Raw genomic sequence first — 22,200 nt, 5'->3', positions numbered from 1 at the left:
CATGCTGGTGGTATCACAGTGCTTCTACAGGAAGCTTCAAAAAGTTCGTGGAAAGTCGAATTAAAAGATGTGAATTTTCATGAATTTTGTGAAGCCCCCTCATAGAATTCGGTACTATCTGTGGTTTTAGACATCCATGGGGGTGTTGGAACCTGTCCCCGCAAATCAGAAGGTCTACTGTGCCAAATACAGATGGATGGCATCTCCAACATTTATTTATTTTCATTTTATTAGGCAATCAGAGATAGAGACAGAGATCTCCCAGCTGCTGGTTTACTCCCCAGATGTCCCAAAGCAGCCTGGGCTGGGCCAGGCCAAAGCCAGGAGCCTGGAACTCATTCCAGGTCTCGTGTGAGTAGCAGGGACCCAACTACTTGAGCCATCATGTGCTGCCTCCCAGGGCACGCATTAGCAGGAATCTGGAATCAGAAGGAGGATTCTACCCCAGGCACGCTGATAGGAGTTGCAGGCATCTCAAGCCGTGTCTTAACCCCTGCACCGAATACCAGCCAGTCTAGCCTACGATGAAAATGCTGTTGCACTGTCGTGGGAGATGATGGTTCCTGTTGTGGCCATGGGGTGAGACCGGCTGGGAGGGGGAGTGGTCCCCGTGACGATGCCCAGAGTACGCCCAGCATCACCGGCTGCCCTTGGCTGGGGACGCCCCTGCTGGTGAGCTGAAATTGGCCTTCCTGTCCCGAAACTTGTGGGCAGTGGTGGTGCCTTGGCAGTGCCTTTTTGAAAGCATCTGCATCTGGGTCTCCCACCTGGATGGCAAGGGAACAAATACTTGGACCATCCTCTGCTGCCTTCCCAGGAGCATTAGCAGGGAGCCGGGTGGGAAGCAGAACTGTTGGGATTCAAACCAGTGAAAGAGTTCTTACGGCCAAGCAAGCACACACCTGCCTCAGACTTTTCTCGGCTGCAGGCAGAAGTCAATCCAAGTCCCTAATGCGGGCATTCATTGAGTGTCAATCATTCTGTGTAGATTGCACAAACCTTGTTTTTCTTTGTGCAAAAGAAGCCTTTTCTTTAACAAAAGAGAGGAGGAGCCCCCAAACTCACTACATGGAAAGTTCATGAAGACCCCTGAGATCTATCCCTGATGGCCAGGAAGGACCTCAGAAGAGTTATTGAACGCTCTGATAACTGGAGCTGAAACTGGGTTTCGGGGAGGGCCGGCCCCACCCCCGGGGCAGCGTCATTTTGGAAAGGAACGCCAGGGCAGTCGGGTAGACTTTTCCAAATGCATCCTGGTGTCTGGCTCTCCAGCCAGCCTGCCATAGATGTGACCATGGAGCCGCGTGCCAGGCCTGAGACGTCTGCATGCTTGGGGTTTATCAGGGCGTGGCTGATGCCGTTTTGGGCATCGGAGGAGGGCTGCTTCAAGTATTAGGGGAAAATGAGCGAATCGATTAAAAATAAATCCTGCACATGCCGTTCCCCCTCTGCCCCCCACCGCCCTACTGCCTCGTGAACTGTGGGACGTGCTGCGACTTTGACCAGTGAGCTTGACTGTGGCTCAGGCTGTGGACGCAGAAAAGGAGAGATTGAGCCAGGAGCGGACCAAGGCAGTGCTGCAAGCCAGTGATGCTGGTCAAAAATACTCTTGTTTTTTCTTCAAGGAAACTTTTGTCACACTGTCACACACCTTTTGGGAAGTGCACAGGTGTTAAGTGGGCAGCTCTGTGACTTTTCATGAAGGAAACCCATTGTGGGGGGGCAGTATCCCAGAGTCTCCAGGTGGCCCTCACCCACCCCCACTGTCCTGACTTCCAGGGGTACCGACTCCTTTTCTTGGTTCTCGAACTGTTAGGAGTGTCTGGCTCCGTTTACTCCACATTGAAATGTCTCATTTCCTCCCGCTTTGCTGGGTGGTGGTGGGATGACCCTCCACCACTCGCGATGCATGGACAATCTCCAAACCTTGGCCCCGACACCAGCCCTGGGCCCCAGACTCTGGCGCTCTTGCCACAGGCGCCCTTGAATGAGCTCCTCTGTCTTCCAGCAGAAACCGTGGCCCGGTGCCACCTGGAAGACCCGGTAGCGTGGAAACAAGAATCCAGAGCAGGCTAGAGTTGTGGGCCCCCAGAGGGTACAAGCTGGGCTTGGAGAGGAAGGCTGCATTCCACATGGAGGAGGACGAGTCAGCTTCGTATCCCCAGTCCCATTCAGAGCCCCACATAGGCCAACAGGGTGCGGGTCTCTGGGGGGGACTGGCTGGGGGCCGCTGAGATGTGTGGCACTCGTAGGCTCACAGCATGCAGCACGTGGTCGTCTCCCATCAGCGCTCAGGAAGCCACAGCCAGACACAGGCTTCTGCTAGTGATTCCTACTCAGCTTCTCCACGTCGTTGGAGCCGACACTCGGGACTTAGCTTCATAGATGTAGATGTCAAAGAGTCTTGTTCTAGGCCGGCGCCACGGCTCACTAGGCTAATCCTCCTCCTGTGGCGCCGGCACCCTGGGTTCTAGTCCCGGTCGGGGCGCTGGATTCTGTCCCGGTTGCCCCTCTTCCAGGCCAGCTCTCTGCTGTGGCCAGGGAGTGCAGTGGAGGATGGCCCAAGTGCTTGGGCCCTGTACCCCATGGGAGACCAGGAGAAGCACCTGGCTCCTGCCATTGGATCAGCGTGGTGCGCCACAGCGCGCCGGCCGCAGCAGCCATTGGGGAGTGAACCAACAGAAAAGGAAGATCTTTCTCTCTGTCTCTCTCTCTCACTGTCCACTCTGCCTGTGGGGGGAAAAAAAAAGTCTTGTTCCAAACGGGCCTCTCAAGTTTTAAGGAATACCGTGGCTTTTAAAATATTTTGCAATTTGGTGACTAGGATGACCTTTTCCTTTTGGTTTTGTTTCTCAAGATAAAGGAGCTCCCTCCCTCCCTCCCTCCCTCTCTCTCTCTCTCTCTCTCTCTCTCTCTCTGTGTGTGTGTGTGTGTGTGTGTATTCTGAGAATGAGCAGCACTGTAAGGTTCCTCCCCAAAACGTCTCCCTGCATGTTTACTATTGTGATGTTTCAAGGAATTGGTTTTAAAGAAAAGACATCTTGGCTCCTCCTCGGGGTAGAGGTTCTGCGACTTTGCAGATAACAATGTAGATGCAGGTACAGACGTACCAGACGTTCACCTCTGGAGACAAGCGAGCCCGAGATGCGGCTTCTGCTGCTTTGTGACTTGCCTTCCCCGGGGACTGTATTCCACGCGTTCTCCACATTCTCCGCGTCAGTGCCTCCTGGCGCCCAGGTCCTTTTCTTTCTAAGGCGGCACAGGGCTGCTGTGGACGGGGCTATATCATGTACACATTCCTCTCTGGGTGGGTTTGTAAGAGCTCCTACCTTTTGGTCTCTTACAAATAATGCTGCAGACAGTCCTTAGAGGAGGTGTTTCTCAATGCATTTATCTGTTCCTAAGAATAGATTCCTGGAAATAGAATCAGAGGATTCAAAGGTAAGATCCTAATAAATTGTGTTGGGTACTGCCAGACAGCCCCCGAGACGCCGTGCCCTCCGCAGGGTCTGGGAGGCTGCCTTCCTCGCCTCCCTGACAGCCTCTTGCTATTACCTAGCTTCTTAACTTCCGCCAGTCCAGTTCTTCACATTGTCATTTTCACTCTGATTTATTTAACTCCTAGCGAGGTGGTTTGTTTATTATCTCCTTGTTTGTTTATTATCTTTATTTTTTGTACCATGTGTGTTCATTTCCTGTGTTCATTTTTCTCTTGGTTTGCTTGCAATTTTCTTATTGATTTTTAGGGAGCTCTCATTAGAGACGCAGAGGATGGTTTGAAAAGATGCAGTTAGCAAGAAGAAAAAAATGGCCTTGATTTGTTGGCATTCCTGGCTAAAAAGCTAATTTAAAAAGATCAAGTCGTCCTCTGTCTTTTTGGCTGTGAGTAGAGGCCACTGCTTTGTTATTTCATTAGGTGACATTTCCCCTACTGGCCGGAGAGGGCCTGCTCCCTGTAAGCGTGGTGCCCTTGGTGCCGCACGTGGAGGCTCGGGATGCGTGGCAGGAAGTGAGCCGACGGTCCCGCCGTGCCCCTGTTGCTAGCAGAAAGGCCTGGGAGCAGCAGCAGGAGAGGCGGAGCATCTGTGGCATTGTGGGGGCAGTTGTGGTTCCTTATGCTTCTGTGTTCCGTGGTCATGGCCCACAGCAGTCTTGCTCCCTAAAGACTCTTGGCAGGTGCACGTGGAGCCAGTGCTCTGACCTTACATCCAGAGTGCGTGGAGAGCTGCCACCTTCCCTATCGACAAACACCGGGGCTGTTTGCTCAGAGGACTGCAGGGCTGCCGGGGACCGAGGCAGCTGGAGGCCTGCTCGTGCCCTTCCCATGACCCATGGTGACCAGGCAGGCCCCGTGCTGAACCCCTTAAGGCTACACCCCCACCTTCTCCATCGCAAAGGGCTTGCGTCTCTGCCGGCTCTGGAGGAGAGTCCCAGCCCCAAATGTCACCATGTGCAGCTGTCACTACTCCCTGGATACAGAAAGAAACAAATAAAGGCCAAGGGTAGGGTGCCGATGGCTTGGGATTCACTCAGGGTGCGGGCACACCAGCTCCTCTGTGGGTGGGGGCCTCCAGGCTTGGTGCAGAGGCTGTCTCAACCCAGCACAGCGCAGAAAGAGGGCTGGTTCTTAGGGGTATCATCAGCAACTGGTGCACCTGGGCCTGCCTCTGCTTCCCCAGTAAGGCATCTTGAGAGCTGGCGCCGTGGGAAGGGGTCATCTCAGAACACTGGGTTTGTCTCGTCACATGATGCTGACAGCCCATGTCACTGTATCCAAGCCCTTGTGCTTGAGAGCTCGGGATTAGCTCCTACCTGCAGAGGCTGCCGTCCACAGTTGGGCTACGTATGTCTTTTTCTTTTTAATTTGAAAGGTAGAGTTGGGGCCAGTGCTGTGGCATAGAAGGTTAAGCCTCCACCTGCAGTGCTGGCACCCCATATGTGCGCTGGTTTAAATCCCAGCTGCTCCATTTCTAATCCAACTCCCTGCTAATGTGCCTGGGAGAGCAGCAGAGGATGGCCCAAGAGCTTGGGCCCCTACACACATGTGGGAGACCCGGATGAAGCTCCTGGCTTTGGCCTGGCCCAATCCCAGACCATTTGGGGAGTAAACCAGCAGATGGAAGATCTCTTTCTTTCTCTCTCTCACACTCTCTGCCCCCTCCCCTTTTCTATTTCAGAAGCAGGGGAGCGGAGGGAGGGAGCAAGGAAGGAAGGAAAATCGTTCATCCGCTGGTTCACTCCCTAAGCTGGGCCAGGCTGAAGCCAGGAGCCTCATCCAGGTCTCCCACATGGGTGCAGGGCCCCAAGCACTTGAACCATCTTCCAGTGCTTTTCCCAGGTGCGTTAGCAGGAAGGCAGATTGGTAGCAGAGTAGCCGGCACTTGAGATGGCATGCATGGTGGATGCCGGCATCAGAGGCAGAGGCCTAACCTGCTATGCCACAACACCAGTCCCTACATTTGCGTTTTGCTTTGAGCCATGCAGAAGTACTGGTTGACATTCAAGCTCACCTTCTCGGGAAAGAGATACAGATGTTCCCTGACTTACATCCCAATAAACCCATAGTATGTTCAGAGTAGCATTAAGTCTAAAACACACTTCTTCTTCTTTCTACTTTTTTTTTTTTTTTTTTTTTTTTGAGAATCAGAAGGACAGTCAGATGGACAGACAGAGCCCTCATCCGCTGGCTCACTCCCTAGCTGGGCGGGGGCCAAAGCTGGGAGCTGGAAATGCAATGGAGGTCTCTCAGAGACCTGACCTCTTGAGCCCTCACTGCTGCCTCCCAGGGTCTGCATTAGCAGGAAGCTGGAATTGGGAACAGAGCCAGGACTCGAACCCGGGCACTGTGATAAGGGAAGCGGACGTCTTCACCAGTGGTGTTACATGACACTTACATTAGCCTACAGTTGGGTGAGATTGCCTAACACAAAGTTGTAGAATAAAGTGTTGAGTATCTCGTGTAATTTATGGAGTACTGTACTGAATGTGAGAAACAGAATGCTTGTATGGCTCTGCTTTCATGCCATCATAAAGTCAAAAAATTCCAAGTCAAAACAATGTACATCAGGGACTGTCTATAAATAAAAATATTTTTGATTCTTACTCCCCCACCCCCAACTCCATTTTTCTCGAAACACATGAGTTCAGGTCAAAGTCATTATCTGGGCAAGAGGAAACGTGCTTTAGTTTTATAAATCTTGAACTGTGCACAAACGTAGCCTATGCACAGGCTCGAGGAATAATCTCAGCTTGCAGGAATAATTCACAGCATGTTTGGTCAAGTGCTTTCCATGGTATTACAGGACTAAGAAGCAACCATCCGTGTATCCCTGCCTCCTTTCTTGTGTCTCTCCCTGTCCCTCTCTCTCAGCTTTGACAGACATTCTGCCCGAGCCCTGGGCTACGTTAGGACACATTCCCTCTGCTGGTGTCAGAAGTTGCTTGTGGGATTATGGAGGGAAGGCAGGCTCACAGATACAAGTGTGCAGGTGCAACATGTGTAAGTGAAGAGATAGAGGCTGCTGAGGAGGGGGACATGGGAACTGTCCTGGGGAGCTGCTGGGGAGACCCCTGGAGAGGTGGGCTGGGCGGGCCACACAGGACCACACAGTTGTATGAAGGACGTCTTTAAGGGGCCAAGCTTTAAGGGAAAGCTATGGAGGAAGTCATTTGTGCAAGATGGATAAGAGAGGAAGACTGGCACTGGGGTTGTGCATGGCAGGGCTGGAGAGGAGACAGATGTGGGAACCTGTTGACTGGCATGGGGGCAGGGGGAGGGGTGGTCACTTGCATCTGCCGAGTGATGGAGAAAGAACAGGTTTAGGTAATGAAAAGTTCTGTTTCGAACATGTTGAGTGTCTGCTGGGGATGGAAGTGTGGAACCCTGGGTGGAGGATGAGGGGGAGGGGGAGAGAGAGCTCAGGGGGTGCTGTCAGGGTCGGGGTCAGCCCTGTGCAGGTTGCAGCGAGTAGGGGGCAAGATGGTTGATCCACGAAGGTGCATCTGTTGCTTGAGTCAGTGGGAGCAGACCTGGGGCTGCTGTGAGGCGTGGGTGCAGGAAGAGGAGCCTCTGGGTCACCGAGAAGGCAGGGTAGGGAGCCGGGTAGGAAGGGAAGGCAGGGGGCCGAGTGGAGGGTCAGGAGAAAGTTCCCTGGCTGTCTGATGCAGCATAGCTGTGTACGGTGAGGGGGCAAAGCAGCCTTTGGGTTCAGCCAGGGGGAGGCTGGGGAGGCCACTAGTGACCTGCTGAGGACAGGTGCAGGGAGGCGAGGGGAGTGGGAAGCAAACCCCTGTGTAGGTCAGTCATGGACTCAGCACTGACCAAGCGTTTGACCTCTCACCAGCTGCCCCCTCAGCAGAGAGCCCCGCGGGAGCTGGAGCCCTGGAATTGGAGCCACTCCTGGGAGTCGGGGGTGGGTGGGGCACTGCTTTCAACGTAGTGGAACAGTGGTTCCGCCTCCTGCTCTCACCTGGGGCGATGCCTGCGCCTTGAGTTTGGGGTGGATCCTCGCACAGTTCAGATTACCCTTCTTCTGGTTAGCACTGCATTCTTTTTTTTTTTTTTTTTTTTTTTTTGACAGAGTGGACAGTGAGAGAGAGAGAGAGACAGAGAGAAAGGTCTTTGCCGTTGGTTCACCCTCCAATGGCTGCCGCGGCCGGCGCGCTGCTGCCGGCGCATCGCGCTGATCCGATGGCAGGAGCCAGGTACTTATCCTGGTCTCCCATGGGGTGCAGGGCCCAAGCACTTGAGCCATCCTCCACTGCCTTCCCTGGCCACAGCAGAGAGCTGGCCTGGAAGAGGGGCAACTGGGACAGAATCTGGCGCCCCGACCCGGACTAGAACCTGGTGTGCTGGCGCCGCAAGGCGGAGGATTAGCCTATTGAGCCTCGGCGCTGGCCTAGCACTGCATTCTAACGGTAGGGCTTAGGGAGTGACACACTGTGTACGCACATGATGTCTAGAAGAATACCTGTAAGAAGGCTCTCTGGAGAGCCTCGTGACCTCTCTGCCTGCTGTACCAATGTGTGTGATGAACCTACAAGTTCCCAATCTGTAGGATTTTTTTTTTCCCTAGGAGGTTTTCTGGTGAGTGATGCCCAGTGAAAGCGTCACGTTTGTGACTGTGACTCCCATCCCCAGATGGACCAGACAGCCATTTGGTTGCTTAGGGAGCTCGCCAAGGTTGTGTTTGGTCTTTCTTTTACAGGTGGGGAAACTGAGGCACAGAGAGGTAAGTCATCCCTGAGATTGGAAGGAGTGGAATTAGGAGTTCATGGCTCCAGCAGTGATTTGCATGAGGAGAGTATAATCCCTCTTGAATTTTTAAACAATGCTTTGTTTTCTGTGGCCCATCTGGAAAACCCAGGCAGGTTTGTCTGCACGCTTGCTAGCCCTTCAGTGTGCCAAATCCAAAGAGTTGCTTGCAGAGGTGAGAATGCTCGCTCCCGAGCTCCGAGAGCCCGCAGACGTGAGGGCTCCGGCAGTAAATACTGCTTAGCTCTGGCACTTGCTAGATGTACAAACATCATTTGCTCCTGAAGTCAGCTAATTCCTCATGATGGAGAGCCTGCCGGCGGGCTCAGCGCACAGGGAGGGTGCCCGCCTGAGCCGACTGAAGAAGCGGAGAAGCGGGAGGGACCGGTTTAATGGATTATGCTACTTAAGAAAATTTAAAAAGACGCACCGGTTAATATGCATTCCCCCCCTGCTTGGCTCTAACAGGCTGGCGGCTTTTGATTTCCCTGGCAGAGTCCCTCCGCTAATCGGAAGTGATAAGCCAAACAATCGTTCATTTGCTGTGACATGATGGGAGATTGTGGATAATTGAAGCGAACCGGAGAGGCCTTTAATCTGCAGGAAGTGGGAGGCAGGTCTGAGCCCCAGCTGCTTGGAGGTTATTTTCTCCTGTTGCCAGGGGGAGCGTGGGACCAGCCAGCTCCAAGAGGAAGGGCGGCAAGGAGGACCCAGGCCTGAAAAGCAGAGGCCAGAACTGAGTCTCAGCGGGGGACAGAATGTGGGTTCTGAGGCCAGCGCCAGTCCTGCGTTTGACAGGCTGGGGCAGAGGGGCTCCCTTCAGTACCTGCTTCCAGGGGTGTGTGTGGTTCTTTGCAGGAAGACCTGTCTGTAAATCACAGATGCGGGATGTATCTCAGACAGATGGTGTGTGTGTGCTTGCTCTGGGGACTGGGGGTGTGTGCACAGAGACAGGCAAGGAGCACGTTGAGAGTTGAAGGTGGACATCATCTCTCACAGCCTAATGTGCACCCAGGGAAAGCAAGGCTCGGCGTGGCTGAAGCGGTTCCTCCAAGTGCCAGTGGTGAGCCCCGTGCAGCCCAGTGTGTCTTTCTCGCTTGACCTGCTTCGTAGCCAGGTTGCTGGGAAGGGCTGATGCGTGTTTGTAGTTGGGCCGCTGTTAAAGAGCTGTTGGAACCGTCCATGGAGGGCTGGTATTTCTAAGGAAGACTGGAGCTGGGGCGACCTTAAGTTAGAAGATACTCAGCACTGAGGGCTCTGTGACTGTGTTCCTCAAACCTGGTGCTTGTCCCCGTGGTCTGCTTTTCTGGGAACCACTCATAGTACCAGCTCGGTGAGGAGAGTCAGTGAGAATGTATGGAGGAGACAAAGGAATAGCAAGCACTGGCAGTATGTGCTCAACCCCCGGCATATACCGCCTGCTCTGCTATGTACACGTGGTCCTCTGTCCATCCATCCCTTTACCTGTCCATCCTTTTGTCCCTCCCTCCATCCCTCTAAACTTTTTCCCTCCTGCCATCCACCCACCCATGCATCCCCCTATCTTATACCCCTCTGTCCTTCAACAACACTGCCAGAGAGGTAGAATTGCCTCATTTTCACAAATGGAGACTTGAAGCTCAGAGAGGGTGACTCACTTGTCTGGAGTCACCAAGCTCATTAGAGCTATAAGAGTCAGGTGCTTGGACCCAGGGCTGGCTGACTCCTGAGAAAGGATAGAAGCAGGGATTGGGCTTTGCCGCATGGTTGCCTTGCCTGACCCCGCCCTCCACCCTTACACTGCCCCTCCCCTGCTAGCCACCCTCAGCTCCTCACGCACGGTTTGTGCCTCCTTAGTGGCAAAAGCCAGGGGGCCCTAGTCACTAAATTGCAGCCTCAGCTGCCCCCAGCTGTGCCCGTCTTGGCTCAGCCTCCTGCAGCCCCCCCTTGAGGGGCCGGGAGGGAGCAGGGGTGGACTCTGGTAAGGAGGACAGCTTTACTGTGGCTTGCAAAGCCTGCCTTCTCGGGGCATCCGTAGTCAACAAATACCTGACCTGCTGCTGAAGCCCTACTGTTTTTATTTTTGGAATGGCATGGCTTAATGAGGTGGGTGGGTAAATCTGTTTCATGCAATATATTTATTTTTCTCTCTACAATCGGTTTCTGTCACGCAGTAGTTGCTACCTCTCAGAAAATGAAGAGTTGGAAACAGGTGGAATCTCCCAGGTGCATACGCCTGCCTGCACTTTCTTTCCCAGTGTGGACCTGTATCCCCTTTAATCTCTCTCCTTTGTAGTGGCTGGGGTTTTGAAGCTAGAACATTAGTGGGAAATGGTTCCATATGTCTTTCTCAAATATTCTTGGGCTTTTGTTCCTTATAATATGTTGTGTTAATGAAACATTTTAGAAGAGTAACACTACTAAGGATAGCACAGAGAAGGACTTTGAGCCTACCACCAGGCTCCCCTGAACTTCAGTCTTCTGCCAAATTTGCTTTAGGTTATTTTATTGTTTTTAAAGATTTATGTATTTGAAAGGCAGATTTAGACACACACACACACACACACAATCTTCCATCCTCTGGTTCACTTCCCAAATAGCTGCAAAGACCAGGGCTGGGTCAGACTGAAGCCAGGAGCCAGGAGCTTCTTCTGGGTCTCCCACGTAGGTATAGGGCCCCAAGCACTTGGGCCACCTTCCACTGCTTTCCCAGGCGCATTAGCAGGGAGCTGGGTCAGAAGTGGAGCAGTCAGGATTTGAACTGGTACCCCTAGGGATGCTGATGTCACAGGTGGCAGCTTTACCCTCTGCATGACAACACCAACCCTGCTTCAGGTTGTTTTAAAGAAAGATGTTTGGGAGCAGAGGTTGTGGTGCAGTGGGTTGGGCTGCCTGGGATTGAGCTGTGCCTCTGCTGCTGATCCAGCTTCCTGCTAATGGGCCGCCTGGGAGGCAGCAGATGATGGGATGAGACCTGGGTGGCGTTCCTGCCTTGTGGCCTTAGCCTGGCCCAGCCCTGGCTGTTGTGTGCATTTGACGGGGTGGACCAGTGGATGTCAGACCTCCCTCTCTTCATTACTCTGCCTTTCAAATAAATAAAATGTGTTTAAAGAGATCTTGTTGTTGAAGTTCATTGTGTGTGCTTTGTGACCTCAATGGCCAGAAGGAACCGCTGCCCTGAATTTGGTGTTTATCTTTCCAGTTCATTGAAAGTGTACTTTGACATCCGTATGTACCCATTAAAACAGAACGTGTCCAAGCTGAGGAGGCTCTGCTTCTTGCTTTTGCACGTAACAGTGAGTTTCTCAGATTGATTGATGCCATCCTCATTTATTGAGCTGAGGCTCTAGGTATTATTCTGCTGTTTCAATGTCCCCTTTTCTTTTGTCCGTTCTTTGATGGAAGTGGAGTTTGTCTTGCAGCTTTGTATAACAGCACTGCTAAGCAAGTGTGATCTTGCTGTCTTCTGTGCACCTGGGCGTGTTTGTCCCCAGGCCTCGGGTGTGTCCCTGGAGTGGACTGGCTGCATCCAAGCACGGGAGCCTTTTCCTCTTCATTAGGAGCTTCCAGATTGCTCTACAGAATGCTCCCCTAAGTGCGACGCGGGAGTTCCCATTGCTCCTCATCTGCTCGCCACTTGAGAATGTCAGACTTCAGATTTTTGCAAGGGTAATGGTTGGGAAAGAGAGCTTCCTAGTTTCATTATCTGTGCTTTGATTACAAGTGAGGTTGAGGATATATGAAGTGGCTATTGGCGCTTCCTCATCAGGAAAAGTACCTATTCATTTGCGTTGTCCATTTCTCTGTTGGCTTCCTTGTGTTTTCTTTCCCAGTTTTGCTAGAAAATTCTACAGGGGGATACTTTTTGGGTCCTCATGTGGCAGATCTTTTTTTCCAGTTCATAGTTTATCTGTGACTTTGCTTACGGTATTAATGACCAGAGTTTTGCATTTCAGTGCAATTATATTTAAGTCTTTTCCTTTATGGCCTGTGTTTTTATTCAGTCTTATTTCGGAAGTCCTTCCATATCCAGAGCTCAGAAAGACCAGCCTTGGGGCCTAAGTGGAGCTCCTTGGGCTTCTCTGGCCTCACTCCTTGCTCGGTGTTGGTGTTTTCCACAGTTGCCCTACCCGGCGGTATCCGTGCAGAGCAGTGGCCGGGCCGCAGCAGGCTTCCCAGGGACCGTGGAAACTGTCGCCCTCCTCCCTGCACACAGCAGCTGGACTGAACCTGCGGCCGAAGCCAAGTCCCCCTTCTTGACCCCATGGCTGTTTCTCAGAAGTGCTGAAGTGCGGGGTTCGCTGGCCCCCGCCTGAGCCTGGTTTTCGAAAGCCTGAAAAATTGCTCATGAAGTCTCTGCCTTCCTCCTTCAGTTAAACCCCGCAGCCCACCTGTTGCTGCCAGGGCTGGGAGCTAAGAGGCAGGGCACCCCAGGACAGCTGCTGTTCCGGCTTCTGGCCCCGGTCTTGGGTGCGGCAGGCTGGCAGTGAGGATGTGGGTATGGGACACAGAGGCGCTTCTGACAGCTCTGCCTCAAGCTCCTTCCTCCTGTGCTGCTGCCCCCAGGAGCTCAGAGTGACCCCCAGGCCCTGTCTCATTGGATTTTGCATGAGGAAGTAGGAGTTTCCATCTAGTTTAGATAAGGTCCAGGAATGTAGGAGGGTGGGAACAGCAGGATTCTTAGGTGTGAGCAGTTTCTGTTCTCCTTGTTTGGCCCGCAGGCGTGCAGGTGGGGTCTGCCGGGTGCCCACACTGGCTAGGGGAGAGGCTGCCGGGGCAACAGCATGGCTCAGGCTTCTGCCTTCAGGCGTGGGGGTGGGAGCAGCTCAAAGACAGCAGCAGGCTCCTTTCAGTGTGGTGGGTGCTGGGACAAAGGGGGCGTGCCTGGGGATTGGACACCTTTGTCCCTACTCTGCGCAGACCCATTGTCTTTGAGTGCAGGGGTCGGTGGGCAAGCCAGGCTGGAGTCTGCCCCCACCTATTTTTAGATGCTTCCCAAACAGGGAGAGGTTTTTATGTTTAAATGGTTGGGAGGAAAAATCCAGATATTTGCAATAGATTTTAATAATAGGGAACAGTAACTTTGGACCTCAATTAAGTAAAATGGTAATTACCCTTTCCCCAAAGTAGTAGGCATCTGTTTCAGAAAGTTGTTCTCAGTGATTATGCAGATACTTTGCATTTCCTCAATAGAAACTTGGTGGGATATTGTTTTCTGTCCTTTATATAAGTACCCACATAACATCCCTTTGGCTTCTTGGTCTGCACCTGCATCACCTGGAGCACTCCGGGCTGGCCGTTTGCTGACCTATTCAGAGTGGCGATGGGCAGGTCATTCTTCAGCCTCCGTTTCCTCATCTGCAAAATGGGCATAGTTTCTCCCTCGTAGGGGTGGTGTTATACTGGACAAAAATGAACTGATGCTTAAGCCATGGTTAAGTAGTCTTCTAGTGAAAAGTCAGCAACGATCAGTTTCTTGCGGGTTGTGAAAGGGAGCCTAAGATGGGGTGGGCTCCAGGGTGGAGGCTGGGGCTTGGTGCTCCCCGGCAGGTTGGCACCATGATGACAGTATCCTCCTGTGCTACCGTGGGGCCCCCAGAGCCGTGGCCCTCAGACCATGCCAGCCTGCGTGCCAGCAGCTGTGCGAATCCTTGCTGCATTCATGCCGCTCTGACATAATTTTCTTTATGAAACGCAATGAAGCATAACTAAAAAATGTAAGTAACAGCTTCAGGCTCTTAATGAGGCTATAAATACAGGGAAAAATAATTTATAAAGCCGTTTCCTGGTGAAAAACTGTCCTTTTCCTGGACCCCTCCACTCTCTCTCCGCTCGCCTCATTAATGCCAGCCATTGGCTTTCTTTGCTAACTTGCTTTCTAAGAAGAAAACAAAGCATTTATCACTGTGTAAGGTGGCTGCTTCGCAGCCTGTGGAGACGTGCACCCCGAGGCTGTGCGAGGTGCAGACAGTGGGTGCACAGCCCAGGGCACGTATTAGCTGGGTCCTTGCCCCACCCACACGTTGTTCCTGTTGCAAAATTACATGCGGTCTTCCTTCAGGGTAATGGTCACTGTAATTATGAAACCCGTGAGTGCCAAGGACCCCAAGAAAGCTGGGGTCCCTTCAGACCTTCTCAGCTACTTGTCCAGGTTATATTTTCCTGGAATAGGTCGGTAAACCAAGGAGGAGACGCTGAAATGAGATGAGAGGTCGGGACCATGTGCAGAGTTTAGATGGAGCTGGAGGCCAGGCTGGCTCTGGGGCTTGGAGCCAGACGCACGTCCATGCCGCAGACATACATTTTTTCATGACTGCTCCCTTTGGTTGACAGCTCCTACAGGAAGCAGTGAGCTTGATGACTTCCGAATGGCACTGGGAAGTACGTGGGACAGACGTCTCTGGTTCTGTCTGATCCTTGGTGCTGTGAGGAGGACTAAGTAGTCTAGGGTGGAAGCGGCCTGTTGGGGTTTCTAGGGATGTTTACAAGCATATCATTGAAGACCAAACTCCCTTGGTGGCCTTGTCTATGCGTGTGTGTATTTGCATGCGTGTGTGTGTGTGTGTGCATGTGTGTTTAAAGAAGTGAGCCAGATGAGGAATAGACGATTTCTCCCAGTGGCCGTGTAACACTGTGTGTGTTGGCACCAGGCAGCAGGAAGAGTTGGTTCCTTCTCTGGGGAGGCTCAGGAGGATCTGTGTGAGATCTGCAGAAGTGAGTGCTGAGCCGCATGTGCATCTGGTCCTGTGTAAGTGTGTGTGTGTGCGTGTGTGCATGTGTGTGTGAGTGTGTGTCTTGCTTGCTGCTCCTGGAGCCTGCAGACCCAGATTGTCAGGAAGCAATGGATAAACTTGAAGGCCACCTGGAGAAAGTCTGAAAGCAGGGCCTGCGGATGGGTTGTGGTGTCAGTTCTACCTGGCACATGGCAAGGGGCGCCCTCTGGAGAGAGACCAGCAGAGGGAGAGGAGACATTCCAGTGAGGGTGGAGTTCCCACTGTCTCCGCTGGGGACTTCACCACTCACTGTGTGTTCTGGAGTGACCCAGGCAGGAGCGCACCAGCCGTCTGCGTTCTTGTCGGTGCCCCGCTTTTGGACCCCTTTGACATGAATTGATTTGTGGAAAGCTTGGGAGAAGCTGCTGTGCAGACTGTTTGCCTTTGTCCGTGGTGGAGGACTTGGGATTTTTTCCCCCTATTCTTGGTGCAGATGGTGTAGTTATTTTAAGCGAGTGATGTGCTGCAGTGGAAATGGGCTTTTTCGTTTTTCAGCTTAATGAAGAAAAAAAAGGGAGGAGGAGAAAGTCCAGCTAGCCAACTTCGTGCTAGTGCTTGTCCTTTGGGGATTCCAAATGTGTCCCAGGAGATGGGATGGATATTTCAGCCCCTAGAAACTGTTGCTGTCAGGCTGACGAGATTCCTAACCTCTCTTAAAGCAGACACGGTGCAGAGCCAGACACCCCCATGTCCCTTATCTTACCCACATATGTGCGGCTGTCACTCACCTCCTGAGACAATAGGGCACAGGGAACTTTCCAAACAAGACAGGGAGGGAGAGTAAGTGAGCGGAGCAAACCTTTGATCCTCTTGTTAGCAGGCCACGGGATTTATTGGAGACCCATGGAGGAGGGCCTGAGGCCAAGCTTGTGAAACTGAATCAGAGGGAGGCGCTCTGCCTTCAGGGAGCACTCGGTCAGGTGCAGCGAGGTCAGGTGCAGCGATGGGGAAGTAGTTGGTGAGCATGAGCTGGGAGAAAGGAAAAGCCGGACCGTGGCCTGAGTGAAATACGGGCCCAGCTTCAGATTGGGTGTCAGCGTAGGGATCGCAGAGCGAGTGATTTACGCTGGAGGCTGATGGATGGATGAGGGGCGAGGAAGGGCGTGGGTGCACTGGGCTGCCATAACAAAGGATGACAGACTGGGCTGCTTAAGCAACACAGCCAATCTGCTCACACTTGAGGAGGCTGGGAGTCTGCCTTCAAAGTGTCCACGGGGTTGGTTTCTGCTGAGGCCACTCTCCTTGGCCTGTAGGGGGCGCTATCCTGCAGCGTCAGCTCATGGTCTCCCCTCTGTGTGTCTGTGTTCTGCTGTCTTTAAGGACCCCAGGATAATTGGATTAGGCCTCAGCATAGTGATCCCATTTTTAAAAACTTTTATTTATTTATTTGAAAGGCAGAGAGAGAGGTTGATTGATTGATTATCTCTCTGCTGGTTCACTCCCACATGCCTGCAACAGCCAGGGTTGGACCAGGCTGAAGCCAGGAGTCAGGAACTCCATGTGGGTCTCCTACATGGGTGGCAGGAGCCCAAGCACCTGAGCCATCGCCTGCTGCCTCCCAGGTGCACACTGGCAGGAAGCTATGTCTGAAGTAGAGGTGGGGCTTGACCCCAGGCACTCTGATACGGGCTGGGGGCATCCCACGTGGTAGCGTTCATGGTCTCTTTTAAGACCCTATCTGCAAAGCGAGTCACATCGCGAGGTGCCCAGGGTTAGGACATCAGCGTGTAAGTTTCAGAGGTGGGGCGAGTTCAGCTCATGACACCAAGTGAAAGACTGGCAGCAGAAACATTTAGAACCCGCGGACAGCATGCAGGGAGGCCTGGCCCCAGGGCAGACGTTACTGGCTTGGAGGAAATGGTTTGAATCGAGGTTGCAGATTTAGGCCAAGCCGGGTCTTGCTGGGCTTTGCAGCCCATGGCAGGAGTCTGAGATTTATTCTAAGGGCACAGAGGAACCGTCGGTTGCTTTGAAAAACCTCACTATGTGTAAAGAGAAGGAACTGGAGGGAGTGAGAAGCAGCGGCTGGAAGGGGGTTGAAACCGGGGTGTCCTAGCGTCGGCACCTGCTTCGTTATGGTGCGGGACTGGCCTGTGCATTGTGGGGGATGTGTGACTCCGTTCCTGGCTCCTGTGTACTGCCTGTCAGTAGAACGCTTCCTATCCCCAGGTACCAAGCACAACTCCAGACTCTGCCCTTGGTTCCCAAACCACACCCTGCCAGGAACCACAGGTTGAAAAGGGGTGGTGTCAGGTTCATTGGGTTTGCGGAAGGTTTTGAAGGCAGAATCAACAAGGTTTTCTCTTGTGGCCTAGGTTTCTGCTTCTGCTTTTGAGGCCAGTGGTGTGGTTCTCTCTTGCAGAGGGTGGGGAACAGCCAGCCCGCAGGCCATAGAAGGCCCATGAAACCATTTGGTCTGGTCCTGCCCAAGGCAGCTGCAGGCGGGACTCAAAATTCCATAAATCTATAGCAGGGTAATTTATAAGTTGATAATTGTACATGCCCACGAGTGATGTTATAAATATCCAAAGAGGTCTTGCCAGAACCAAGTTGCCCCACCCCCGTTAGCACATAAGTCTGTGTGCCCCCTAGTGGAGTTGCTCAGAAGAGCACAAAGAATGTGGCCTTCTGTTTTCCGCCACGCCAGGGAGCCCTGTGGCTGACAGGACCACCTGTGTGTAACGGATGTGGTACTTACTCTGCATCCACCACCTTGTTTGTCAAGTCTGCGTGCCGCTGGCCTTATTGGCTCTCAGAGCAAGCACTTTGCAATCTAATCTGGCTGATTTTCTGGCTCCAGAAATCTGTGTAGCACAACAAGATGCCACGGTTGCAGTGATTTCTCTCTAGGGGCTTGCCTTTGAGGAGTCAGCTCTACAAAAGCAAGCCTAAGTGACTTCCAAACCAAAGAGAATGAAGGTTACAATCGGGAGCCCTGAAGAGCCTGCTGCTTGCGGGTGAAGCCTGAAGCGGTTGTAGAGTCAGCTGGAGAGAGTGTGCTTTCTGGGCTGAGCATTTGGTGTGCGGCTGGGACTCAGCCCCTGGCCAGCCCTCCTAGGTTCCCTTCCTACGAGTCCTTCTGTGGATGAGTCTGCACCTACAGGTGGTGAATGGGTTTCATGTTCTTTTGGAGGCTGGTGGTGGTTTTCTGCAGACCAGCCTTAGGAGTCTGATGTTGCATCTGGGCTCCTTGGAACAGGATGCTGTGATTGATTAGTGATGTCTGATTGGTCCATAGAATTGAAGAAAGAGTAATACAACACATTTGCAATTCCTAAGAGAGCTGCATGTTTTTATTCCATACCCTGGGCTGTGACTTCCTACACCAAGTCTTTGCTGAACCATTCCCTCCCTCAGCCTCAAGCCCCATCTCAGTGTATCCACCCACTGAAAATGCTCCCTCTTTCCCGGAATCTGCCTTGATTCCCTGGAATTTTATCTTAACACTGGGGAGCCGCTCAGTGGCTCTTAGCAGTGAGAAAATGTCATGATTTAGTGGATAAGATGGGAGGCAGGGAGGTCGTGGCAAGGCAGGAATCCTGGTATGAGATGGTGGCCACTTGGGCTGGCGCTGTAGCTGTGGCGATGGAGTCTTGGGTCTTGACCATCTGCAGGGGTGATGGAGTGAGGAGCGAAAATGGGACATTTGTAGGTTCTGATGTGAGTAGCAGGCATGGTGGAATTCCTCTCTGTAGCTCTTCTAGAATTCTCCAGTGAGCCATGGAAGCCCGTTTCAGTAGGAAAACATGTGTATGTTATTAATACGGTATGGCACGGCTGATGCTCTCCAAGGGAATATCCATGGTGTGTGATGGCTGCCGTGTTGCGCTTGTCTATGGCTGTGCCCATTCCAATTGGCTGTTGTCCACTTGTTCCAGTTGAAAAACACTTTTAGCATCACCCCAGTCATCCCATCACCAGCCACCAGAGTAAGTGCTCATTCGTGCTTGGAGAAGCCAGCGAATACTTCTGAGGGAAGGCAGCCTAGAAGGCATTTGCTGAAGGGTGTGTAGGGGTTTGTAGGAAACCCAGCAGGTCAAAGGTCGTCGCTGGTGGCTCATTCAGAGCACGCTGGCAGGAGGATGCGAGCTCGGGGATCAGAAATCCTGAGACAGACGCTGCTCTTGGGCAAAGCTGTGAAAGATGGGCCCTTCTCTGCTGCTGTTACTCCCGGGCAGATGTGGAACTACTGCATTGTTAGTATGCCTCTGTCTGTGTGTGTGTGTGTGTGTGTGTGTGTTTCCAGCCTGGGGAAGAAGCCTAGCTTTGCATCTGTAGGACAGAGCCCAAGTGTCTGGTCGTAAATGTCCCATGAACGCTTACAGAACGACTCAGGAGGGAACCCTGGAACTGTGCTGTGCCAAGAGACTGGTCTTTTTTCCTCCCTTCCCCTGAGACTGTTTTACTTCAAATGATTCCTCGTCTCCCAGCAGATGATCACACTGGCGTGGACAGATCTGGTAAAGCAGATCCTGGCTATCTGGAAAGATCTGCCTGCAGGACCCCTGTCCCCACTGCCGTAACCCTGGCCCTCTGTTGACTTTGCAGCCTCTGTGTCGGTGGTTGTGAATGGGGGCCTTGGTGCCTTGTGACTGTGTCCTGCAGACTTGGGGCTCGGTGCTCGGCCTCCAGTAACTTGGTTGGGCAAGTGCTTCAGGGACTGTGGCGGCCTCCTGGGGTTAGAAGGCCTGCGTTCAGAGCTGTGCTTGGCCTCGCCTCCCCGGTCAACCTCGTGCAGGTCGGTTTTGTAGGACTGAGCTGCTTCCTAGAGTGAGGCGATCTGGAATTCCTGCCAACTTGGCCCCAGTTCAAGAACTCTGTGATGGTCAGGACCAGAGAGTGAAGCCCAGAAGGACCCTGCCACCTCCTGTGTTGGAGGTGTTGGGAGTCCAGTGCTCACTCTTGTCTGGAACTTAAGTTTGTAGACACTGGGCCGGCGCCACGGCTCACTAGGCTAATCCTCCGCCTAGCGGCGCCGGCACACCGGGTTCTAGTCCCGGTCGGGGCGCCGGATTCTGTCCTGGTTGCCCCTCTTCCAGGCCAGCTCTCTGCTGTGGCCCGGGAGTGCAGTGGAGGATGGCCCAGGTGCTTGGGTCCTGCACCCCATGGGAGACCAGGAAAAGCACCTGGCTCCTGGCTCCTGCCACCGGATCAGTGCGGTGCGCCGGCCATTGGAGGGTGAACCAACGGCAAAGGAAGACCTTTCTCTCTGTCTCTCTCTCTCACTGTCCACTCTGCCTGTCAAAAAAAAAAAAAAGAAAAAAAGAAAAAAAAGGTTTGTAGACACTGATGATGGTCAAAGAACAACATGATTTTTTAGATTGATTGATTGATTTGAAAGGCAGAGTTATGAAAAGAAAGGGAAGGAGAGACAGAGAGATCTTCCATCCACTGGTTCACTCCCGAAATGGCCACAACGGCTGGAGCTGGGCCAGGCCAAAGCCAGGCGTTTTATTCAGGTCTCCCACGTGGGTGCAGGGTCCCAAGCACATGGGCCATCTTCCATTGCTTTCCCAGGCATGTTAGCAGGGAGCTGGACTGGAACTGGAGCAGCTGGGACTGGAACCGGTGCCTATATGGGATGCCAGCACCACAGGCAGTGGCTTTACCTGCTATACCACAGCGCCAGCCCCGAACATTTGATTTTACAACCAGTCTTTTTGATGGAGATTGGACAAAACACAAACACTTCTTTGGTACCAGGCAGACACCAAGGTGCTTTCTCCTGTTTCTCCATTAGCCCTGCAGGTGGGGTACGGCAGATTATCTGTGCATTTCACTGAGGGAAGCGAGGCCCAGTGAGGGGAGGTCACTTACCTGCAGTCTCACCTGTGCTGAGCGTGGCCCTCTCGGTGGGATGGGGGCTCGGGCCCTGGCTGTGTGTCTGACCTCCCTGTCCCCCCTCTCCACAGAGAGCCAGCTGCTCCCCGGGAACAACTTCACCAACGAGTGCAACATCCCGGGCAACTTCATGTGCAGCAACGGGCGGTGCATCCCGGGTGCCTGGCAGTGTGACGGGCTCCCCGACTGCTTCGACAAGAGCGACGAGAAGGAGTGCCGTGAGTAGTGCGGCCTTGGGGACACGGCCTTGGGGCGCTGGAGCCACAGCCTGGGGAATCCAGGGGATCCCCCCAGCCCCAGCCTAGGGTGTTGCCTTTGCAGCCTGAGACTCCCCAAGGTTATGTCACTGTGGGATCTCGGAGCCAGCCAGAAGCACACCTAGCTTGGGAACCCAGGAATGCTGACCCCAAGGCCCATGCCTGTACCCATCCCACAGTACATCGTGGTGTTTTCTTGACAGGTAGCAGTGGCACAGCATCATGCCAGGTGTCCTGCACCCCATGGGTACTGAATCCATCGTAATTCACATCCCCCAACCCCTTTTGCTGTCACAGGGACATGGCCTGGCCCTTTGCCACCAGGTTCTGGGGGTCTTTGTGATCCTCCCCTGCTCACCTCCTTACTCAGCCTGTTCTGTGCCCCTGAAACACGTGTGGGATTTGTATTGGCGATAGACCAGCCCTGGGAACAGACACTAGGATGTGAGTCGAGAGGGCACGGGGGTCAGATCCCAGTGACCCCTGCCTCATGGGGGTAGAATGCTTGTCCTCCCAAAGTCTATCTCTGCAGGGTGAGCTCGGCCACTGTACTTCGAGGTCATCCTCCTGGGGGGCCTGGCAGTTGGGAAGCAAGTGGGGGCACAGGTGTGTGCGAAAGGCGACTCCTTGGGGCCGCGTGGCTGGACAATAGTTCTTGGCTCTTGGATGGGCTTTGGGCACCTGACCACGAAGCCTCTTTGTCAGGACAATTGTGTGTTCTGGTCCCAAACCTGCAGGCCCCCTGAAGGCCAGCTGAAGAAACGGCTGAGTGCAGAATAATCGTTTGATCTCTGCACACAGCTGTTGCCGAGTTTGGAGACTGCTTTACTGATGCACAGGAAGGAGCCCTGGGTTTGGAGCCCACCCTCTGGGGCCAGCCACTGCCTCCCTTCGGTTGGCTTCCTTTGGGCCAGCCATCCACTTGATCCTAGCCTGTCACCCAGCAAAGGGGTCCCAAGTCCCCGATGCCTGCTCATGCTCTCTTCAGAAATTTCGGGGAGGGGAACATTGGGGGATTCTTGGGGAAGGGCCTGTCAGGCTTGTTGCTTGTAATTTTCTAGAATAGGCCACTCTATGTAATGCATTTTTGCTTCTG

General features: G+C 53.2%; 1 protein-coding gene across 3 annotated transcripts in view; it reads left to right on the top strand.

The window, feature by feature from the left end:
* Window positions 1-22,200, top strand: part of LDLRAD3 (low density lipoprotein receptor class A domain containing 3) — a 263,215-nt gene that overhangs the window by 64,935 nt on the left and 176,080 nt on the right. For all 3 annotated transcript variants that reach the window (XM_051852337.2, XM_051852329.2, XM_051852333.2), the window contains exon 2: window positions 20,919-21,065. In XM_051852337.2, the coding sequence (XP_051708297.2) occupies window positions 20,978-21,065 (88 nt within the window). In that variant the 5' untranslated portion in view covers window positions 20,919-20,977. The remainder of the gene's footprint in view (window positions 1-20,918; window positions 21,066-22,200) is intronic.

Source organism: Oryctolagus cuniculus, chromosome 1 (genome assembly GCF_964237555.1).
Source record: "Oryctolagus cuniculus chromosome 1, mOryCun1.1, whole genome shotgun sequence".
NCBI lineage: Eukaryota > Metazoa > Chordata > Mammalia > Lagomorpha > Leporidae > Oryctolagus > Oryctolagus cuniculus.
The sequence above is the reverse complement of the archived record's forward strand: the minus strand, read 5'-3'. Positions and strand labels throughout refer to the sequence as shown.